At 32.9% G+C, this 21564-nt stretch overlaps 2 protein-coding genes across 3 annotated transcripts; one reads left to right on the top strand and one right to left on the bottom strand.

The window, feature by feature from the left end:
* Nucleotides 1-80: 80 nt before the first annotated feature.
* On the top strand, nt 81-6706 carry Miro (mitochondrial Rho GTPase). 2 transcript variants are annotated; one of them, XM_073087510.1, is made up of 12 exons: nt 81-448; nt 546-754; nt 1059-1211; nt 1374-1505; nt 1649-1845; nt 2148-2337; nt 2591-2726; nt 2879-3009; nt 3231-3458; nt 4033-4226; nt 5102-5140; nt 5451-6706. In XM_073087510.1, the coding sequence occupies exons 1-12, from the start codon at nt 256-258 to the stop codon at nt 5575-5577; spliced, it is 1929 nt and encodes a 642-aa protein (XP_072943611.1). In that variant the 5' UTR covers nt 81-255; the 3' UTR covers nt 5578-6706. The 2 variants fall into 2 exon arrangements, with proteins under 2 accessions (XP_072943611.1, XP_072943612.1); XM_073087511.1 differs by lacking the exon at nt 5102-5140 and having other exon boundaries at nt 82-448.
* A 2484-nt stretch (nt 6707-9190) lies between these two features.
* Nucleotides 9191-21341, bottom strand: LOC140752974 (uncharacterized). Its single transcript, XM_073087295.1, has 14 exons — nt 21061-21341; nt 20743-20905; nt 20303-20381; nt 20007-20120; nt 19467-19650; nt 18847-19021; nt 18257-18441; nt 16458-16609; nt 16072-16372; nt 13142-13173; nt 11674-11816; nt 11145-11577; nt 10736-10916; nt 9191-10154 (listed from the first exon to the last, which is right to left on the bottom strand). Exons 1-14 carry the CDS (start codon nt 21123-21125, stop codon nt 10127-10129), a joined length of 2235 nt encoding a protein of 744 aa, XP_072943396.1. The 5' UTR covers nt 21126-21341; the 3' UTR covers nt 9191-10126.
* Between the last annotated feature and the right edge of the window lie 223 nt (nt 21342-21564).

The raw sequence follows: 21564 nt of genomic DNA, 5'->3' as shown, positions 1-21564 counted from the left end.
ATCAATGTTTATACTCTATATCGTTTACAATCTGTTTTATTTCATAGACTGATAATGTTTGCTCTGTTATCTGTATGATTTGTGCAATATTGTCTATGGTAAGAAAGAAAAACTCAACTCTTCCGAGTTTGAGTTATTTTAGGAAATAAATTGATTATTTATATTGAAACAAACCGCTTAACTTATAAACTTTAGGAAAAAGATTAGTTAATGTATTTATAATGACATGATATTTATTTCAAGTAAAATAACAAAATGGTGTACGAGACCATACCGCGAACCGTTCGCATAGTATTACTTGGAGAACCTGGAGTAGGAAAGACCTCATTAATATTATCGTTAGTCACAGAAGAGTTCAGTGAACATGTGCCGCCTAAAGCGGAAGAAATCACGATTCCGGCGGATGTTACTCCAGAGCAAGTACCGACGAACATAGTAGATGTATGTCGTAAGTAACCCAGGAAATACGTAACCTTTTGGATTAATCATAATCCACTTTTAGATGTAATCTCGTTAATGTTGTTACATAAAAACTAATTTTCCAGTATCAGAACAAACACTAGAACAAGTGGGGGAAGAAATAGAAAAGGCCCATGTAATATGCATTGTTTTCTCAGTTGATAAACAAGAAACACTTAATAAAGTAGCTTCTTATTGGCTGCCGTTCGTGAGAGACAATAGCCCGGAAGAATATAGGAAGCCAGTTATTTTAGTTGGAAACAAAATAGATTTAATTGATTATTCTATTATAGACGTAAGTATCTCTTGTACATATTATGTTCAGTTAAATATTTTGAAAACAGTAATAGTCTGCATGCATTTCGGCCTCATAAATTATAGGTCTGTGATTCGAAGCATATAAGTACAAATAAATAATAATCATTTACTGTAATGGTGAAATAAAACGTTGTTTCAACATAAATTACCAGTGTGATCGTTGAGAGGACACAGTGTCCTGCAGGGAAAAAAGAATATGGGCACAATAAAACACTACATGGTGGAAAGCTCATAACATAGAGAAACTGCCAAGAATCCATATTTGTATTTTATTTCCTTAGAACATATGGGATATAGCTGAAGAATATCCAGAAGTGGACAGGTGCATAGAATGTTCTGCAAAGACTCTCACCAATGTGTCGGAAATGTTCTATAACGCACAGAAAGCAGTATTACACCCCATTCACCCTATTTATTCCATTGAAGAACAAGAGGTAAATATTATTACATCTCACAATTATGGACACATTAAGATTTTTTTTAAATTATTCAGGACATATTTATATTAGGCAAACAATATTGACATTTTTGTACAATATTATAATAACTATACATTTTTATAAGAATTTTGTAAGCAGTGACTTATTAATTTCCAGTTAACAGAAAGATGTAAGAAAGCCTTATCAAGGATATTCAAAATTTGTGATTTGGATGGCGATGGACTCTTAGATGATTATGAAATAACAATTTTCCAAAAGAAATGTTTTGATACACCTCTACAATTACAGGTAAATAAAACATGCTATCTTATAGTAAATATTTAATTTTTCTCTTTAGACTTAAATATAATGTGTTTGTATTGTAATCTAATAAGAATGTGTCTACATTTGAAAAGTACAAAATATGATTAATTTTTTTACCTTTATTTCAGGTTTTAGATGAAGTAAAATCTGTAATTGCACAAAATATAGCTGGTGGAATAGAAAATGAATGTATAACAATGAAAGGATTTATATTTTTGCATTGCTTGTTCATACAAAGAGGCCGGAATGAAACCACCTGGACAGTGCTTCGCAAATTTGGATATGATGAGAGTTTGGAAATGACACACAGTTACTTGTATGCTAAGTATGTAAATCTATATGTATTCATACAATTTTTCCATTAATATTTATTTAGTAATTTCTTAGGTAAATCAGTATAAAGTGTTGTATGTGGTACCTATATTATGAAGAAATAAGAAATAACTTTGATTTTTTTTATTGTATACAAAATTCCATTACAGTTAATATAACACACACAATATTCTTATTATGTAGAAATATTTACATTTAGTAACTGCTAGAACAAACAAAATGTTTATTTAATTCTTTAATTTTAATATAAGTAAAAATACATTTTAAATAAATACTTTATTTATACTATTTTAGCATCAAGGTGCCTGCAGGTTGTACTTCAGAATTATCATATAAAGGTCAGCAGTTTCTGACACAGCTATTTGAGAAGTATGACCGAGATAAGGATGGTATGCTTAATCCAACGGAACTAAAAAATGTGTTCTCATGTTGTCCACGAATTCCATGGCATAACCTACGATATACAGTTCCAACTAATGATAAGGTATATAAAAAATGATCATTTGATTAAATTCCAAATATTTCCATTTACTTCTACTTTTATTTATTAAAAATGTGATTTATAAGTGCAAGCTATTAAGAAAAATAAAATGAAGTGCAAAACACTTTAAGTCTTTAAATGTGCAAACAATGTTATATACTGCAATAACAGAATGTATTATTATCTTTATCAACAATATCATTTATATAAATAGAGTTTCTAGGACTATTGTTAATTTAATACTTTTATTTAATAGGGTTTCCTGACACTTCAAGGATGGATGTGTAGATGGACTCTGATGACCTTACTCGATTTACAAAGTACAAGTGCCTACCTAGCTTACCTAGGTTATAATTTTCTTGAAAATGATACTCAAAAGTCAGCTATACATAGTAAGTACCTCTTTGCCATTTTTCTATAGTGTTGATAATCGACAATACTCTAAAGGTAATTGTTAATTTACAACTAGTATAAACTTACTATATAATTTTTGTGTATAGTAAGGTTTATTCTTGTTATAATATAACCTTTCTTTTTTTAACAGTAACTCGAGATAAGAAAGTAGACATAGCCAAAAAACAGTCAAGTCGTAATGTGTATCAATGCCATGTTATTGGGCCAAGGTCTTGTGGTAAAACATCTATTTGTAGGAGTTTTTTGGGAATCGCCCATAAGGTAAGTTCTACCATTTATCATACATTATAAAACAAAAGTGATCAAGTCTAGCTGTCTAGCCAAAGTTAAGCTAAAGTATTCCTAATCTATTTTTATAGGTATTTTAATATTTGCCCAATCTTACATCATTACATATTCTTCTTAGTTCGAGAGATTGCCCTCACTGATTTGGCGTCTATGTTGAATGGGTTGATCATTAAGTCTCTGGTACATCCTTACAGAAAATAAAGCCCCACTCGTGCGAGCGTGGCGACGGCGCGGCGCCGGACAACAGCTGCATCAGCACCGTGCTGGTGTACGGGCAGGAGAAGTACCTGGTGCTGCGGGAGATCCCCATCACGCGCGTGTCCGACCCGCTGCAGCCGCACGAGGTCAACTGCGACGTCGCCTGCCTCGTGTACGACGTGGCCGCCAGCCGCTCCTTCGAGTACATCGCTAGGATATACATTGTGAGTATATTACTGTGTTGGTGTAACAACCTACTCTTCCCCACTAATTATTTGGTATATACGACACTTCGCCTAGAGTAAGGCTATTCACCAAAGTAAAAAAATACTTTTACCATTAGTTCTTTGATCAGTAACATTTCTATTGTACGCATCCTTAGTAATTTCGTCAAGTGGTCTCCAACTCAAATAAATCCTGATTAGCCAATGAATGGTATACACATTTTTTTTATAAAATAAAGTAATAACCTAATTCACGTAATGTAATTCACAAACTAGCAATGCATTGGCAAGAAAGTCTAATTGAGCATTCCATAACTTGTCACATAAATCTGGTTTTTTTTTTTAAATATATTGTTATTTTAACAGAATTACTCTAATGTGAATTTGATAAGATTTCTGAGTACATATAACTTCAAAAGCCCAAAAATTTTGTTAGGGTAGGTTAGCCATTAACCATAAAAGCGTGGTATTAAATGAGACAGAGTCCACAATAATTGGTAATGGGATAATTGGTATTTATGTTAAGAAATATAAGAGCATAGTACATTAAATTATATAATTTCGCGTATCTTAGAAATATTTCGCCGAGAGCCACATTCCCGTGCTGATAGTGGGCACCCGCGGCGAGGCGATGGTGACGCGACAGGAGTACATCCTGCAGCCGGACGTGTTCTGCGGCAAGTACCAGCTGCTGCCGCCGCAGATATTCAACATCCGGGAGAACAAGCACGATGTGTTCGTTAAACTAGCCACCATGGCTGCGTTTCCGTAAGTTTCACACATATTTCAATTGTATTTTATTTTTCGTATAATTCTGAGGTCATAAAGTTTGGCTCGAACTTGTGTATTGTTGCGCGTAGGTTCCGCCAGTGTCTAATGTTTTATCCCTGAAAGTATATAGAAATCCTGGAGTCCCCCACATGCATTGGGTGTTGGTACAGAACAATTACAAGTTGATTTTGAAGATTACATGATGTGGAAAGCTACAACTACAAATGTAATTAGTGATGCTGATGATGATGTGATTATACATTTAACATTGCGCTTTATGTAGCATTGTGCATTTTTGTAGTATTGCTGTATATCCCAAAAATGTGTACTAAATATACACGCAGCATCAATAATATCCACTGCATTTTCTTACAATTCACTCCACTCATGTTCTATTAATTTTTGTCATATCAGATCAAATTGATCACGTTCGCAGTTCTGCACGCTTTAATAATCAATATATAACTATTTTTGACATATTTGAATCCGCTGGTGTATGAATTATTATTATTATAGGAGTATGAGTATATAGGAGTTTAAAAAGTGCATATAAAGTGCATCATTTGCCAAAAAAATGCCCAAGATGTATTGTTATATGAGATGGTCTAAATCATATTCTTTAGAGCTTTAGTAGATTGCCTTTTTTGTTGATCTGCCAGACTGGATTTAAACTGGAATTATTATTAAAGTAATTAATTAAGGTGACTGTAAAGTAATGACTGATGTTGCTTTTCATGTTTTGTTGTGATATTAGGAAATATTGTTCCCACTTTGAACTCATCACACACAAACATTATTTCATCCCCTAATTTGATATTCATTTTTAGTGGTAACTAATTTTATGATATTGTTATTTTAATTACTTTGGTCAGTCAATTTCAAGCTGCTTGGATTTTATTCAGCAAACACAGGTTAGTAAAACTAATACTAAGATTGAATTTTATAAATGTTGAAACTGACTCATCCTATTCTTTTAAAGACAGTGTTAAGTCAAGCCCTTGCTATTAGTTGGTGCAATTCAGTTCACCTAATTTTCTACTTCCATTTTATAAAAATAATTAGCATGTTTATACCCTTCAAAACATATTGTTGGATTAATATTAATTTCAAATGACTATATTGACATTTTTCAATTAACTAAGAGTAATTATTTTTTCAACCAACACATCTACAAGAGGTTAGGACTAATAAAAGAGGTCTACATATCTTTAACGCTTGCAGACACCTGAAGAGTTTCGCCAGTTTCGCGGGAGACACCTCGTCGTGGTGGAAAGCGGGCGTCGGCGTTGCCGCCGCCACCATCATGGGGCTCGTGCTCATCAAAATGTTCAACTTCCAGAGGCGGTAGATGTCACAATTTAGATTTAAATCGTTTATCATACTCCCGAGCCCAAAATATGTTGCATTGTTAATGAATAATTAAATAATGTGGGGCCAAATGGCTTCATACGCACACGTTTAGTCCAACATAACAATATTATTCTCAGTAGAATCATGTCCCCAGGACAGCAGCTCTATATAAAAAGATTTCTAATGACATTTACAAGGGTCAGTAAATGGAATTAAGATATTATTGTAGTCATTTTTTCTTTCTACAGAAATCACAGCATTGTTTTTCTTTTATGCATTTCTTTTTATTAAAAATTGACCAATATGAAATAAGTTATTTATTAAAAAAATGTAAACAGAATGTAAACTGGAGCCAGAATATGGTTTTTTGTTTGTGCCTCAATTTAATTACAGGGGCGATTTACCAACATTTTTCTATAAGTTATATAGGTAGGTTGTATGTTAATATGCACACTTGCACTGTGTCTACTGCAAGAGACAGAGATTATCAATCCCTTATAAACTATAGCGTACCAACAACGAATGTTGTGCCTCGCGACGGACTCGATGATTATCTAAATATATAACTCAAAAGTGACTGACTGACATAGTGATCTATCAACGCACAGCCCAAACCACTGGACGGATCGGGCTGAAATTTGGCCTGCGGGTAGATGTTATGACGTAGGCATCCGCTAAGAAAGGATTTTGATCAATTCTACCCCCAAGGGGATAAAATAGGGGATGAAAATATTACTTCCTAACGCGAGTGAAGCCGCGGGCAAAAGCTCGTTACTATATAGGTTGCTAGAAACGTATTGGAAATCGCGATTGTAAATTATAGAAATGTAAAACACATAAAATGTTTTACATGTAAAACATTTTTGAATTGTTAAAATTCATTAAATGGTTTCCTAAAGGGCATTATTATTTACGACATAAAGCTGTGAGTACTAGCCGATATAGTAGGAACTTACAACGTACTGCCTGCCGCTGCTAATTTATATTAAATACATAGTGTTGTATTACAATAATGTCACAATTCTTATAAAGAATGTTATTAATACAAACCAAAGATACGTATTCCATAGAATATGTATTCTATAGAAATTTTATTTTCAGTTGTAAATAAAAACTATGATTCGCCATGTTGTGTTTATTTATAATTATCCCCTAAACATAAGTATCTTAACAATACCGCAAGAGTTTCTTCAGATTCCTTATCAATCACGTATATATAGGCGGTTGCTGTTCAAGGCCGAGGAGATAATTAGGCCGAAAGGAAACACTGAACTCACACTTATACAGGGCTAATTTTTGTAATAGGCCTTCAGGGCCAAATCCGAAACTATAAGGATTAGCGAAAATAGCTGAAAGGAGTTACGTGGCCTCAAAACTGCATCATTACTTTTTTAAAATATCTTTTTTCCTAGCCGGGAGTCGAACGAGTTCATTTTGAAAAAAAATATTCCATCCCCTATATTATTTCTCTATCTGAGAGTGTTGCTTATAAGGATCAAATTATGGTAAGTAATGATAAATGACAAACAAAAGGAAAAGCCTCAATAATAAGAAAATACATATTTTTTTCATATAAATTTGGCAGTTAAGTTCCCGCCATCCATTAATTTAAACATTTAGAGTATTAACATTTTTAGGGCCTATTATTTCAAATCATTCGAAAGGCGACGTTTTGTTCTCCAAAAAAATATATTTTTATGTTCGACTTGGTTAAGTTATTTTTAGGACCATTATAAAATATAATAGTATATATATATATTTAATATTTTCAACTTGCCATGCACGAAGTTTCGTTTAATACAAATGTAAATTTGCAAATTTTCGAGAATGACTTTTTTGAACCAAAACCGAGTGATTACTAAACAAAGAGATGTAGAAAATCATATTTAACTTTGAAACGAAGTTTTAAACATCAAAAAATAAGAATTTACTAATTAATCAGTTATATATTTTTATTAAAAAAAAAACTACTAAAAACGGCGCTAACTTAGTTTCCTAATTATGACGTTATGACTTATGTATAGTCTTTAAGGATTATACATAAGTCATATGTTATGCAAAGGATTCGTATGCCAATGTATGAAAAGATATGTATTTAAAAATGGTTGCCTGTAAAGTCGGTTTTACGGGCGAAGATTTTCTTTTCTCGGTAGAATATTTATTGATATGAATATAATTAAATTGCACAATAGGAACAAGGAATTGAATGAAAATAAGAATTGCACAAATTTTAACAGTTGTTGTAAATGATAAATGACGAATCTAAGCACTCCATATTTTCACTACAGACACAGCTGACGATACTTTAACCACACGTGTGAACTTGTATTGTGACGCTTTCTTGTTTTTCCAACGCCAAGAACGTTCGAGAAAGACAAAGACAGAGACACAAGCATGCGCCGATTCAATGCGCCTAAGAGCGTTTTCACATTATCCGATCCGATATCGGTATCGGACGCCGATACGATATCGGGGTAAGTAAAATGTATGAAACATGTACCTGCCTTTCACATTGTCCGTTCCGATATCGGATATCGGAGCCGACAGCGATATGCTGGCGACACCATCGGACGCCCGTGAGCCGTCGGGCGATAATGTTTGTATGTGTGCTCTACGTGTATCTAAATTGTCTCTGTGTGCATAGAGCCCGATGCGCGGCGGCCATTCGAAAATGTGTGTCTTGTTTCTTGATACTGTTTGTGAGATGAATTAGCAAATAATTGAATGTGGATTCACTCATACGAAAGTAATTAAAAAACTTTCTAGGTGCGTGTTGTAGCTTGCTAAAAAGAGTGTAAAATGCTCCCTCTGAATATCTAGCTTCCACAATAGGATGTATCCAATACTGTCTGTGAACAGATCTTTTTTTGCGTCTCAAATATAAGAGATACAGCAAATAAAATTTTCTATTATAGTCTGCCATGATGACCTGTCCGCACTAAACTATCGAGCAAATGGCCGTATCGGAACGATTTTGTCGGAAATATGTGAAAATAGCACATGGTGTCGGCTATCGGATGTCGGCTATCGTCGTCCGACACCGATATCGGATCGGATAATCTGAAAACGCTCTAATTCTCTAGTGCTGCGCGCGCGGCAGACCGATCATAGTTGAGTGGGAGAGAGACGCAAGGCATTCGGCGGGCCTCTCTCTCGTTCGGTGACTCATCGTAACGTTACCGGGCGTTACACTTTTTCATAAGTGACTCCCAGCCGCAACCTAATTTAAGACGTTGTCACGTCAAAAAAATCATTTTCCTTTAATTTGTTACATAACATTACTTCCCAGAATTTGATCCTTATCGATTGTTAGATATTCGATAAAAGGTAGTGGTAAAAAATCTCAAAACAGTTACTAGAAAAATCACATTTGACTAGCGATATATTTGACATGCTGTCACACACTTATGTTGTCAAATTAGTAAATTTGTGAAAAAAAAAATGTACACTTGTTACTAGACTGCGGCGGTGTTACAGCCACATCTACTGCTTCATTTTATTGCTCTATTGCATTCTAGGGCATGGGTATGTATCAGGGTTCACGTTTCATCAATCGTCACGTATACAACAAATAAGAATAAGAACAAACAAATAAGAATGATAATAAAAACTTTTTGTATTATAACAGCATTTATTATGAAAAGATCTATTTTACTTTTATTATCTCAACACAATGAACAAACAATAGTATTGTATTACCTATTAAATGTAATTCGGTAGTTTGCAACATGATACTTATGAGTTTGTTTTATCTGTTACAAAATGTTCATTTAATAGTATTTTTGGTATAGGAATACTTTACCTCTGTGATGTATTCCTGGGAATACAAGAGTAAAAAAGTAGTCAATGTTAGAGGTCACTTTATATAAATTCGCATCATTTTTTAAGGCTTTAAAATAAAGATTTTACAACTAAAATCCCTACGTCCAATTATCGTACTTACGTTCTATGTCCTTTCATTTTTTACATTTTGATGTTATTGAAAATATGTATGGCTAATATTATACTACAATTGACATTGGTGCAATGAAATAATTGGAACATACAGAAAGAGGTTTCTTAAGTATAAAAAACTAATCATTTTTATACTTGACTACATGAATAGGACAAGGTTTCTAAAGTGATGTTTTATTCAATTATTGTGCCACCTAAACTTATTTTAACAATAATATGATGCAGTACAAATTTCATTTATTTTTCACAGATTAATTTAAAATTTATTTTAAAGGTAAAAAAGAAGCAAATTGATTATGACTAATCTGTAAAGCAGCATTATGCTATTGAAAACAATTATTACAAACGAATTAATGCTAACTAACACTGAAAAATGCTTAATTTTAAGGAAAAATAACATTTCTATTAGGGAATTAAATGTACATGTTCTTTCATTTCAAACATACTGTTTGTTATCAGCAGGCTGTAAAATGCACTTTACATAGTCGTGAATCTCAATTGAGAAAAGATTAAATTAAGTGATGAGAATATATTTCAGTCAAAATGAAATGAAATCTGAATTATATACTAAAGCCTTACATTACTCGTAATTATTAATACGGCCGTTGCCGGTCCCGGCTTCTGTAACAAAGAAACAACTGTTAAAACACCAAAGAGCATGAATATGAATTTGAAAGTTACCAAAAATTGAGGTCTCTTAGAATAACGTCTCCGACTAAGTTTCAGTTATTAAATTAATTTAGCAAACAATTCAGAATAGGATCTGTAAAAAATATATTTTTTTTACAGATCCTATTTAATTATCTCATTTTTAATGTTGAAATTCAAACTACAATTGTACTGTACAGACTGAATTTAAATAGCAACAGCTTCAGAAGTTTGGAGTCTATTTGGTAGTTTTAGCACGTATACAGATGGGTAACGACTGATTAACCGTGTCGCACCGCATGCACGGTTAGTAGCTTAAACAGCAATTGGACTTGGAAGCAGCGGCTTAAAATACTTAAGAAGCTTAACCGACAAAATGGTCACCGACGCAATTAACTCTTTCGCGATAGTAGACAATATGCGCTCAATCGAAAGCTGGCCGCATACTTAGTTTTCCTTGTTAGGTTTCTTACGGTAAAATGCTTTTTTTGGTATAAAATGTTTTAACTGCCGCACAAACTTGCCTTGCTAAGTTATACAAAGTAAATACTGACCCGCCATCCCCGCGCATGGCGCCGCCGCTGCTGCCGCGGTCGCCGCCGCCGTAGCTGCGCCGCTCGCCGCCGCGATCTCCGCCGCGGTCGCCGCGCCCGCCCCAGCCGCCGCCGCCGCGCCCGCCGCGACCGCCGCGGCCCGGCCCGCCGTTACCGCCGCCACCACCGCGGCCACCACCTCCTGAAATTAAAACAAAACATCTATATTTAACAAAACATATCGTGAACAATATCAAATTTTCCTGTTTGGTCTAATAAAATTATTAAATATGCCTTCTATTTTGTAGATATTAAAATACATCTTTTAACATTTACAGTAACTGACCATATTTAGATATCATTTAACATTTGTACAAACCCAATAACTCAATTGCAATTTTTTTTTGTTTTAGTCTAAAAAATATAGTACCTGCACCGCCACTGCCGTTATCGCTACCGCCACCGGCGCCGCCGGGCTTAGCTTCATTGCATCTATTGCAAGCTTTCCTCCAAGAGAAGTTAGTGTTTCCGCAGCTAGGGTTGGGACAGCGCCAGTCGCCCTCGCGGTTGCCGGAGGGCGGGCCGCCACCGCCGCGGCCGCCGCCGCCCCGACCGCCGCCGCCGCCTCCGCGACCTCCTCTAAAACCGCCACCACCGCCTCCTTTACTACCACCCCAGGTATTCTGACGCTGAGCGAGGGATACTTTTATTGTAGTTCCGTTAAATTCTTTTCCGTCAAACCATTGTATCGCCGAGGAAGCGGCATTAGAGTCCTCATAAGTTACTGTAGCTTCGCCCTTGGGTTGTCCGGTAGATTTGTCTTTATACATCCATACTTTTGGTCTCTGGGTTTTTTTATCGGTCTGAAAATAAAATAAATATATAAATAAATGATTTTATGATTTCATTTTTATTTAAGATGGTAATACTGGTAAAATGTAATAGAATACAAATAATACCTTAATGATTCCTATTGCCCCAAAGTGTTGACATAATTCATCTTCAGTTGTAGATGGATTCATGCCTTGAATAAAAACAGTGTCTTCTTGCGTAACCATATCACCACCACCACCTCCCCTGTCCCCTCCAAAACTGCCACCACCTACAGATTATAATTAAATATTATTTCGAGAAGTTATAAGTAAAACAAAACTATTTACTCTTTAGTTTTACCCCTATCAATCTAAACACATGTTTATACTCTTCTTTTTAATATTTTTACCATAGTTCATACTACTTTTAAATTGCTATGATGTAACTTTCTTGTCCTTTCAATAGACAGACACCGTTTATGATCCTTTGAAGTTGAAACCAATAAGATATCAGTAAACATTCTAATATGTTTGAACACCTTAATACCCATAACTAACGCAAGATTCGATAGTCGTAAAATACTCTCAAGATACCAATAGCAATTATTTAAAACCTTATAAAATATTACAGACCAAAGTTTGTATTTTTAACCTTTTTATTAAATAAAAACGAATAAAATTTATTCCCCCTACATCACAGCACTCGATAAAATTAACTTAATATCGCATATGTGTAAAGCGCAGGGCTGCCAAAAATACAAAATATACAGTGTTTCTGGTATATGTCCAATTATGCAACTAATGCACGGTACTGCTTATAAATAAAAACTTTAAATTAAAAAATAATGATTTTTATGTAAACATCATTGTTAGTAAAATGTTACACCATACCATTCACCCTGTATATCAATGTTACACAAAATACCTCATGTTTTAACTAAACAACTTCTGTTTACACTAAACGAGACTGCTGACAAGTAACCATCTGTGTTCTATTCTATTAAGTATGTTTCTTACTATTTCATAAATAAATTATTAATATATCAGACAGATGGAAGTTCTAAAGTTAATTTGGTTGACCACTTGTATTTTCGACTCTTAGTTTACCAGCTTTATTAAAATTACCATTATTACCAGCTTTATTTCCTAGCACGATTATTTTTTCGGCGACAGTTTATTTCTTTATCTTTTATATTTTTTAATTATACCTCGTTGTAAACGATAGTCCACGAAAACATGATGCAAACCCACCTACCACTTGTAACAAACCATATAATACACCACTTTGACAAATATTTTTCGGTAGTTGAAGTATACAAATGTATCATTATACTCTTGAAACATACCGCACGACATCAGACGAGCGTTCCGCGCCAGCGGTATTTTCCGATAAACCACCCTTAACATATAGAGAAGCACCGTGTCGTGTTTGACGCACACTAAATTATGTAAAATATGTAAATTAACGTAGCATGTGTCAACAGCCTAGTAGTGGTACCTCATTAAAATGATAAACGAAACGTTGAAATAATTAAAAAAAATAATTTGGCAGCCCTCCAGAAGTAACAAATAAAATATGACAACAGCACCACTCGCTCTTCGCGAGGAGCTTTACCTTTATTATAACCACCCCCCCTGCCGCCGCCACTAAAACAATAAGAACAGCGTTTAGTACACATTGGGCGGTCCGGGGGCACATTGTACGGGCGCGAAGACATTTAGGTCCACCTCTATTGGTTAACCTTAGTCCGAGAAGTGGTCCTTTTTTCCATAATGTTATACCTTTAAAAACTAAGACAATTTGTACGTGAACGTTAAGTTAGCGTTAAAATATTTCTATCACACATGCACAGTGATAATAAATACTCATGAATTCAAAGACACTGTATCACTAAACAGACAGGTAAAAAAAAATGTATATAATTTAAGGAGATTGAAGATCTTAACAACCTGAGAATGTCCTGCAGGGCTTTTTCTTATATTGTAAGAGTTATTTTTTATAATGGACAGTTGGTGTCGGCCCTTTAGGTCTTTACAGCTTGGCCAAGTAGACAATACCATCGTAATATATAAATAAATAAATATATCTAAGCAACAAGACCTTATAGATGTTTTTACTCTGAAATGCTTGTTATTGTTTTTTTAAAGGGCACTATGTTGGTAGTACATTACAAGAACGAAACATTTTCGGGTGATGCATATTAGATGTACATCTATATTTTTTCAGTTGTTATGAATAACTATACACCTTTCTTGAAAAGTGCATATAAAAGCACTGAAGTATTAAATTTAAAGAATATTGATAACTAGATGTTAACAGAAACAATACATATTGGACATTCAGGGCCATTTTCAGAGATCTTTTATTACCAAAAGGAAAAGGTATGAAAATTGGAAGCAAATTTATAAAATACATAAAAAACATAAATACAAAAGTTGTAATTTTTACCCATAACCGCAGCTTCAACACCAATATCATTCTGAGATCATGTCTATTCCTAATAAAGGAAATCATGTAGGAAATTAAATAACAGTTCAAGATAATTACATGCAACATTCACGATGAATTGTTTAAAAAACTACACAGTACATTAATGTTTATACTTTATTACTATCATATACGCAATATGTGTAAGTATCATTTGGCATGAACAATATTACATTCATTATTTGAAATAAAGCAACCCTTTGTCCCTTATAACATTATAGAACATAAATTATACCTTTAACATACCTCCCAACACGAATAATAAAGAATTATGATACAATATAGTGCAGGTTTGGTCCTAGATCGTATGCTATTTGCCATAAGTACAATTAACATAATAAAAATGCCACACTTAATAAAATTACCTATTGAATCTACGGGAACTCATTTCTATATAAATATTATAAGATGACTATAAAAGTTTTGCAATATCTTAGTTAATTTATCATAAATGGATATAAATTTAGTTATTTGATGATGGAAAGCTATTATTGATACACTTAATATATAATTAATTAATCACTCTTATATCCTAGAGTCCTGTTACCTGTGTCCTGAGAGAGATTACAGTGACAACACTTCATACACTTACAATATTACTAGCTGGCCCGGCAAAAGTTGTGTTGTCATATAAATAAAAAAATGTTAAAGGTGAACAACCCTTATCACTTAGGGGTATGAAAAATAGATAGTAGCAGATTCTCAGAATATGCATATAGAATTTGGTGAAAATCAGTAAAGCCGTTTCAGAGGAGTAACGTAACTAACATTGTGACATGAGAATTTTATATAAGATTAAATTGTTGTATACAAACACTAGCAAGCCTCTATGGGTAAAGCAATTGTTTGCTGTATAATAGTTTATGAAATTAGTGAAGACAAAGTTACATATCACCACACAACTGCTAAATATAGGTCAATGTTGAATTAATCAGAAGTTCATCTCGTTGTTTGGATCCCAGACCTTCTTTCTTCGTCTTCAAAGTGACTTCCATCTTCGAATTTATAAATGCGTATTTTTACAAGGCAATCAACCAAAACTGGTATTTCCGGTCGAAATAAAAATCATACCCTCAGTTTCAGTCTTACTTTCGGCCGTAATCGGGAATTAACATTACAGTAGTATTAATACAAGTTACCTGAATTAATTTAAATTTTTTTTGATCGATGGGAGTACATTAAAAAATAAAATTACAAATCTGACAGACTGGTCAGAATTTTGTCTTACAATATGCGGCTCGTTGGCCCACTGAAAGGTCAAATAAACAAGAAATGCCTGTCAGTCAAATGCCCGAGTACAGCTGAAAGTTTAGACCACAGACTACATTTTCTGACAGTAACTTCTTCTTTGGTGGAAACCAAAACTTCAGTCAATCACTAATTGAAATAGTGGATGGTAATAAATGTGAATATTTCAAGTTAAAATATAACAAATAAGAATTTTATAAGCAATTAATTTAAGTTATCATGTTGTATTGTATACCAACCAGTCTTATTAATTAACTTAAAAAAGGTATACAGCATAGTGAAAGCCACCTTGCTGCTGCTAAATTATGTTTATATGTACAGAAGTTAGCTTGCACAAAAAATACTGTTATAAAATAATTTAATTTAATTCAAGTAAGAATAAATTATTTATAGAATTGACATGTGAATATTGTATGAATAACACTGTATAATACAACATACTATATTGTTACCTTGTTGCATTAGTTCATTGGTAAGTTTGAATATTATTTTATAATATAAAATCAATGTAATGCTGATCGTCTATTACATAAAATACCTCAATCTTCTAATTAGACAAGGTACTGTAGAGTACAACTGTTTTAAGTGTATAGTCTATATTACAGAAATATGATAACATTTTTTAAAATAACTAACTAATGAAGTCAACTTAATAAAATGAGGACTTTTGGTAAAGATTTAATATGTAAATGAATTTAGTAAAAGCTCATAACAACTCAGCGTTACCATTAAATATTAAAATTTAAATATTAAATTTAACTGTATCAGAATATATGTAATAAGAAATTAACTGTGAAATTGTAACTCACCCATATCCTCCATCTCTACTGCCTCCGTCTCTATTGTAGCTGGGTCGGTCCCCGCCTCCGGCTCCATACCCTCCCCTGTCGCCACCAGAGTAGCTGCTTCCTCGGTCGCTGCCGTAGCCAGAGCCGCCTCCGCTACCGCGATCACTGCTTCCATAGTTACTGCTCCCACGATCTCCACTCATGTTATAGTTGTTGCCGCCACTACTCCGGTCGTAACCACCACTGCCTCCATATCCTGAACCATAGCTTTGGCCATAATTACTTCCAGATTGACTGCTACCATAGCCGCCACCATTATCACCTGCAGATTACAACAATTTTTTTTCTATTTTCTAGTAAACAAAAAAAATTTCCGTATTTTTTTAATTTTTCGATACTGATATTACCTCCAGAGCTCGGTTGATTCCACTCTGGAGCTTGGCTTTGACCACCATAACCGCTTTGGTTATACGAGCCTTGTTGTCCGCCGCCGTAATTGTTATCGTTAGATCCTAATGACGGTGGAGGCATCGAATATTGAGCGGAGTATCCGCCACTACTATAATCACCGGACGAATAAGCTGTAATATAGAGAATCGTTAAAACGTAGCTATTACAGAAAGAAGATATTAATATTGTAACAGTACTTACGATCGCCCATTTTGAAGATATATAAAAGCAAGTAGTTATGTTATTTTAACAAAAGTAATCAACAATCAACAAAAATTAGGTTACAAAAACCAGCACGCTTCACTAAAGTTCAATGGCGGCCAACGAAATGAACGATCGGATTTTTAGGCGGCGTCGCGCGGCGTCATTTCAGCTGTCAAATCAAACCACAGAACACCTATACTCCTAAAATCAAACAGCTATGGTTACTCAAGCTAGTTGTCTATTATCCTATATAGGTTACTATACTCTTTGGTCTATTATATGACTAGGGATGGACAATGTCTCGAATGTTCGGTAATATGTACCCTAAAATATCGATATTAAAACATTGCCGATAGGATATTATCATACAAAAAAAACAATAATTTTAAAGTTATTTTATAAAGTACGAGTAGGTCAAAAGGATTTATTGAAAACTAATCTTTGATTTAAAAAAAAAATGAGTATAGTAACGAATTATTACATTCGGCGTCCATGTTTTTTGCTAAAATATTCCTCAATATTTTCCCAAATACCCAAGGTATCCCCTTTTATTCCTTCCATAAGTATTTGAAAAAATCCAAAATGGCGGATTTATTGGCGCAAAATAATAACACATTTCAAAAAATTTAAAAACATAAAATACACATAATATGCATTTATATAAAACAGTAAGGTACGCGCAACAGAAATCGCTGAACTTAAGTTTTGTAATTTTACACATAGGTTCTGTATATAGAGTAAGCTAATACTACGAAAGTCATTGCGAAAATTCAACCCCGAAGGGAGTAAAATAAGGGTTGACATTGACAGATTGTTTGAAAATCCTTTTAGTGCAATCAGGTTTTTTAAATTATATTACTCGATTATTATTTAACTTTTGGTACTCAATACACATGTTCTATTTTATAGTCATCAATAATTATAAAAATAAGAGTTGTAAAAATATAAAACAAACTTTTTTGTAAATCTTAATCATTTATTCCGAAAAAGTAAAGGTACCTAACTAAATATTTTAACACAAACAAGTACAAGCACTTAATATATTTTATATTCATACATTTTGTCATCAGGTATTCCATATGTAAAAAAAATGTTGCTTTTATAACCTTATTTTGGATTTATGTTTCTAGAAGTTACTGAATAAAACCTTGTGGAAAGTTGATAAGTCTGGTTCCACATTTGAGCTGGTGCTGTATAAAGCTGGATTGCTGCTATGTCTGAAAATAAATACACAATTACTAAGTTTTCTAATGTAGTGAACATGAATTTTATTGTTTTATAAACAACTGAAACCTAGTGCAAAAATATAATATTGTAATATTGCTGGTTAATAAATAATTAGATCACGAATGTTCTTCAGTGTGGTAAATGCTGCCATGCGATTTAAGATAAAACACACAAAGTGTAGTATAAGTATTACCAAAACAAGAGTTTGTGAAGTAAGCACATGTTTATAAAATATATGTAAACCACATGAATTTAAAAATAAATTTGTATGGGTTATATTTGTTTTGTATACTGGAAAATCAAATAAAAAAAAATGTATACTAACTTTGCTGTTGGAGCAGTTGATCTTGGAGTAACAAGAAGGCAATTCATTGGCTGTCCATCTAATTGCCGATTATGATATAAATCTACAGCTTTTTGAGCATCCTCAAGGCTTTTATAAATAACTTCTGCAGTCCCTGGTCTCACAAGACGAGATTCACGCATTCCACCAACATCACCAAATAATTCCTAAAAATAAAACACAATATTGATGTAAGTTAGTAAATACACCTTGCAAGTATGAAGGACTAACTAACCTGACCTGATAAAACCCCTATTTTAAGTTTAATTCTGCCTGCAAAAAAAGGCTTAAGTATTAGTATCATGCAAATAATTATGAATTTATGCCTTTACAGTGACACAAATACGAAATAAAAGGGAACACTTGTGTACATAATGCCATGAAGTTATATTTACAATATATTCCATTTAAAATACAATGATGTGAAAATTAAGTGACATCAGGTTAACACAAAAAAAAAACAAGTGCTTTTTTGACTGGATATCTGATAATTAGTAATATACATGTGGTTATAATTTATACTATAGCACTAGTTAATATCACAAATTGAATACAATAAATAGGCAACATACCTCAATATCTCCTCCAGTGACTGTGCTACGCAGGTTACTGACAATAATTCTATATTCAATAACAGGCTTTTCTGTTTTTTCCACTTTATCATCCTTTCTCAATGCTGCCATTGGTCTCTTTTTTAGGATAGACGGTGGTCGGGGTGGACTTTTTTCTTTCGAAAGTAGTGCTGTTCTGTTTACAAAAAACCAAATTTGTGAACATAAATTTCACACATAATAAAAATAATAAACTATTTATTTATTACCAATACAGCAGGAGTCCCTTAGATTCCTCTTCTATCACTAAGATATTTAGAGTTTGTGGGTATAAGTCCAATAAAAAACATTATGAACACAAACTTAATTGTTTTATTGCGAAATTGTGATTTTATAATTAAAACACCCTATAATAATGCACTGAGTATCTGGACCACATGCACATCAGTCGGAGGCTCCAATCAAACTAACTTTAAAACTAGCCAATCACCCCTCCAGTGCTATTTAGTCTTTTGTCATGTAGACATAAGGATTCAATATTTATTGAGAGAGGGTAGCGATAAATATCACATTTATTACACTAGCAATATCACAATGATTTCTATGAAATGCCATCATTCATATATTTTATAAAACATTACCTGTGAATAAGTGTGCTCCTGTTTTGATTATCATTATTATGAGCAGTAATTCTAAGCTGCATACTTGCGCGTCTATTGGAAAGTTCTATTTTTGGTGGTACATACTCCTCTCCCATTGGGTCATCTATTATTTGGAGATCATTTTCTACTGTTCTGACAATAGGTTTTATGGGTAGCCTACTAGCTGAAATGAATGAATAGTAATTTTAATAAGTGACTAAAAGATTTAATGAAAAGGAGCCATTTCTACAATTACAAACAGATGTAGCAGTGGTAAAAACTAACTAATAATAATTAACAAATCCAAAAATATAACATATGTCATTCATATGAAAAATGAGTAATTTATAATATGAACATTAATAATTGTGTTTTATGCACTTTGGTATAAAATTGTTATGTTTATATGTGATATAATATAATAGTATCAGGATAACAAATTTTAAGTTAATGTATTTTACAACACATCTTGTTATAATAATGATGTTGCAGATACAGATAATATATAGATAATGTTAATTGCAGTCAGATTAGTCTCACCTGCAATTGATCTATTTTCAAGAAACTTCCTTTTGGCATTGACTTGATTTCGGTTTCCAAACTTGGCTACATTTGATTGTTGTGATGTCACTTGTCTGGAAGGATCTATGAAAACTGAAATAACAAATAATTGAAACAGGATTAATATATTGTATACCCACTTATAAAACTGAACAACATTATTGCACATGTTTTACTTAGTCATTTATAGAATGTAAACATTCTTGATACTATATGTATAGAATTTTATATATATTTTATCATACTTTATTAAATAAAATTTACTTTTTACCAACCTCTTCCCTCTTTCAGTAAATTCTTTACAAACTTTCCACGATTTTTTATTGTATTTCCTGTTGGAATTTGGTTTGTTTGCTGCAAATGTGTCAAATAATTATTAGAGAAAATACATATTTGAATGTAATAAAAAATCAAACAAGTTAAATAGCAAATGGTTTTACAAATTACTATTTTAGGAGTAGCCATGAATATAGGGCTTAAAAGGCATGTTTAAGAAAGTATTTAATTATTTACTAAACAGGTAAGAAATAATAAAATGTCAAATATTTTAATAGAAAATACATATTTGAATGTAATAATAAATCAAACAAGTTAAATAGCAAACATACAAATTACAAATTTAGGAGTAGCCATGTATAAAGGGTTTAAAGAGCATGTTTAAGATAGTATTTAATTATTTACTAAACAGGTAAGAAATAATAAATTAATAACTTACTCTCTTCGCTCGTAGCTGTTGCAATTTTAAACGTGCATCTTTCTGTTTAGCAAGATCAGCCAAAATCTCTCGTGCGTCTCTTATCTGAGTTCTCTTTTTAGAAATAATTTTATTTCTAGCATCAACTATTTTGTTTGGTGGTTTAGATTTTCGGTTTATATTTCTGCAGAAAACGTACATTAGGATAAATTAAGGAATGTATAGCAATAATAACTGTGGGTTACAGGCATAATACGAACATAGACGTTATAAGCTTGTGGTACCTTGATATTTTAAGTTAAAGAGAATAGTACAATATTAGCAATCTATTACACATACCTTGTATTTTGTTTTTTCTTTTTATTTATAATATCTTCCAGACTCATGTCCATGAACGTAGCCATTACCAAAACCCGAAATTATATCAATATGTAAGTAGTGTACTAATGTAGCAGGTTTCAATCAGAGAAGACGAACTACCGTTTTACACTTAAAATTATATATATACAACAAGATTTTCGAAATAATAGATTAATTATTTTAAATATAAATAAAAGACACGCTTTAAATAAGTATTTTGATCTGCAAATCAGTATTATACTTTATACTTATTGACTATTGACATACTTGACAGTTTTGAATTTTCTGTTATAGAGTTTGGGTTTGGGACGAAGAATTAATTTTTGGACTAATCAGATCTTTTGTCTATGGTTTGAGATAATCGAATCGATCTTAACAGGACCCAAATTGTAAAATTAAGTTCCTGGGAACCTTAATAACAAGTGTGAAGTAATAATTTGAAACAAATAATTTAACTTTAATGAAATTATCTATTGTCAATGG

This window comes from Epargyreus clarus, unplaced genomic scaffold (assembly GCF_041222505.1).
Source record: "Epargyreus clarus isolate Ecla_fem2 unplaced genomic scaffold, WU_Ecla_fem_2.2 ptg000026l, whole genome shotgun sequence".
In the NCBI taxonomy this organism is placed as follows: domain Eukaryota; kingdom Metazoa; phylum Arthropoda; class Insecta; order Lepidoptera; family Hesperiidae; genus Epargyreus; species Epargyreus clarus.
The sequence above is the reverse complement of the archived record's forward strand: the minus strand, read 5'-3'. Positions and strand labels throughout refer to the sequence as shown.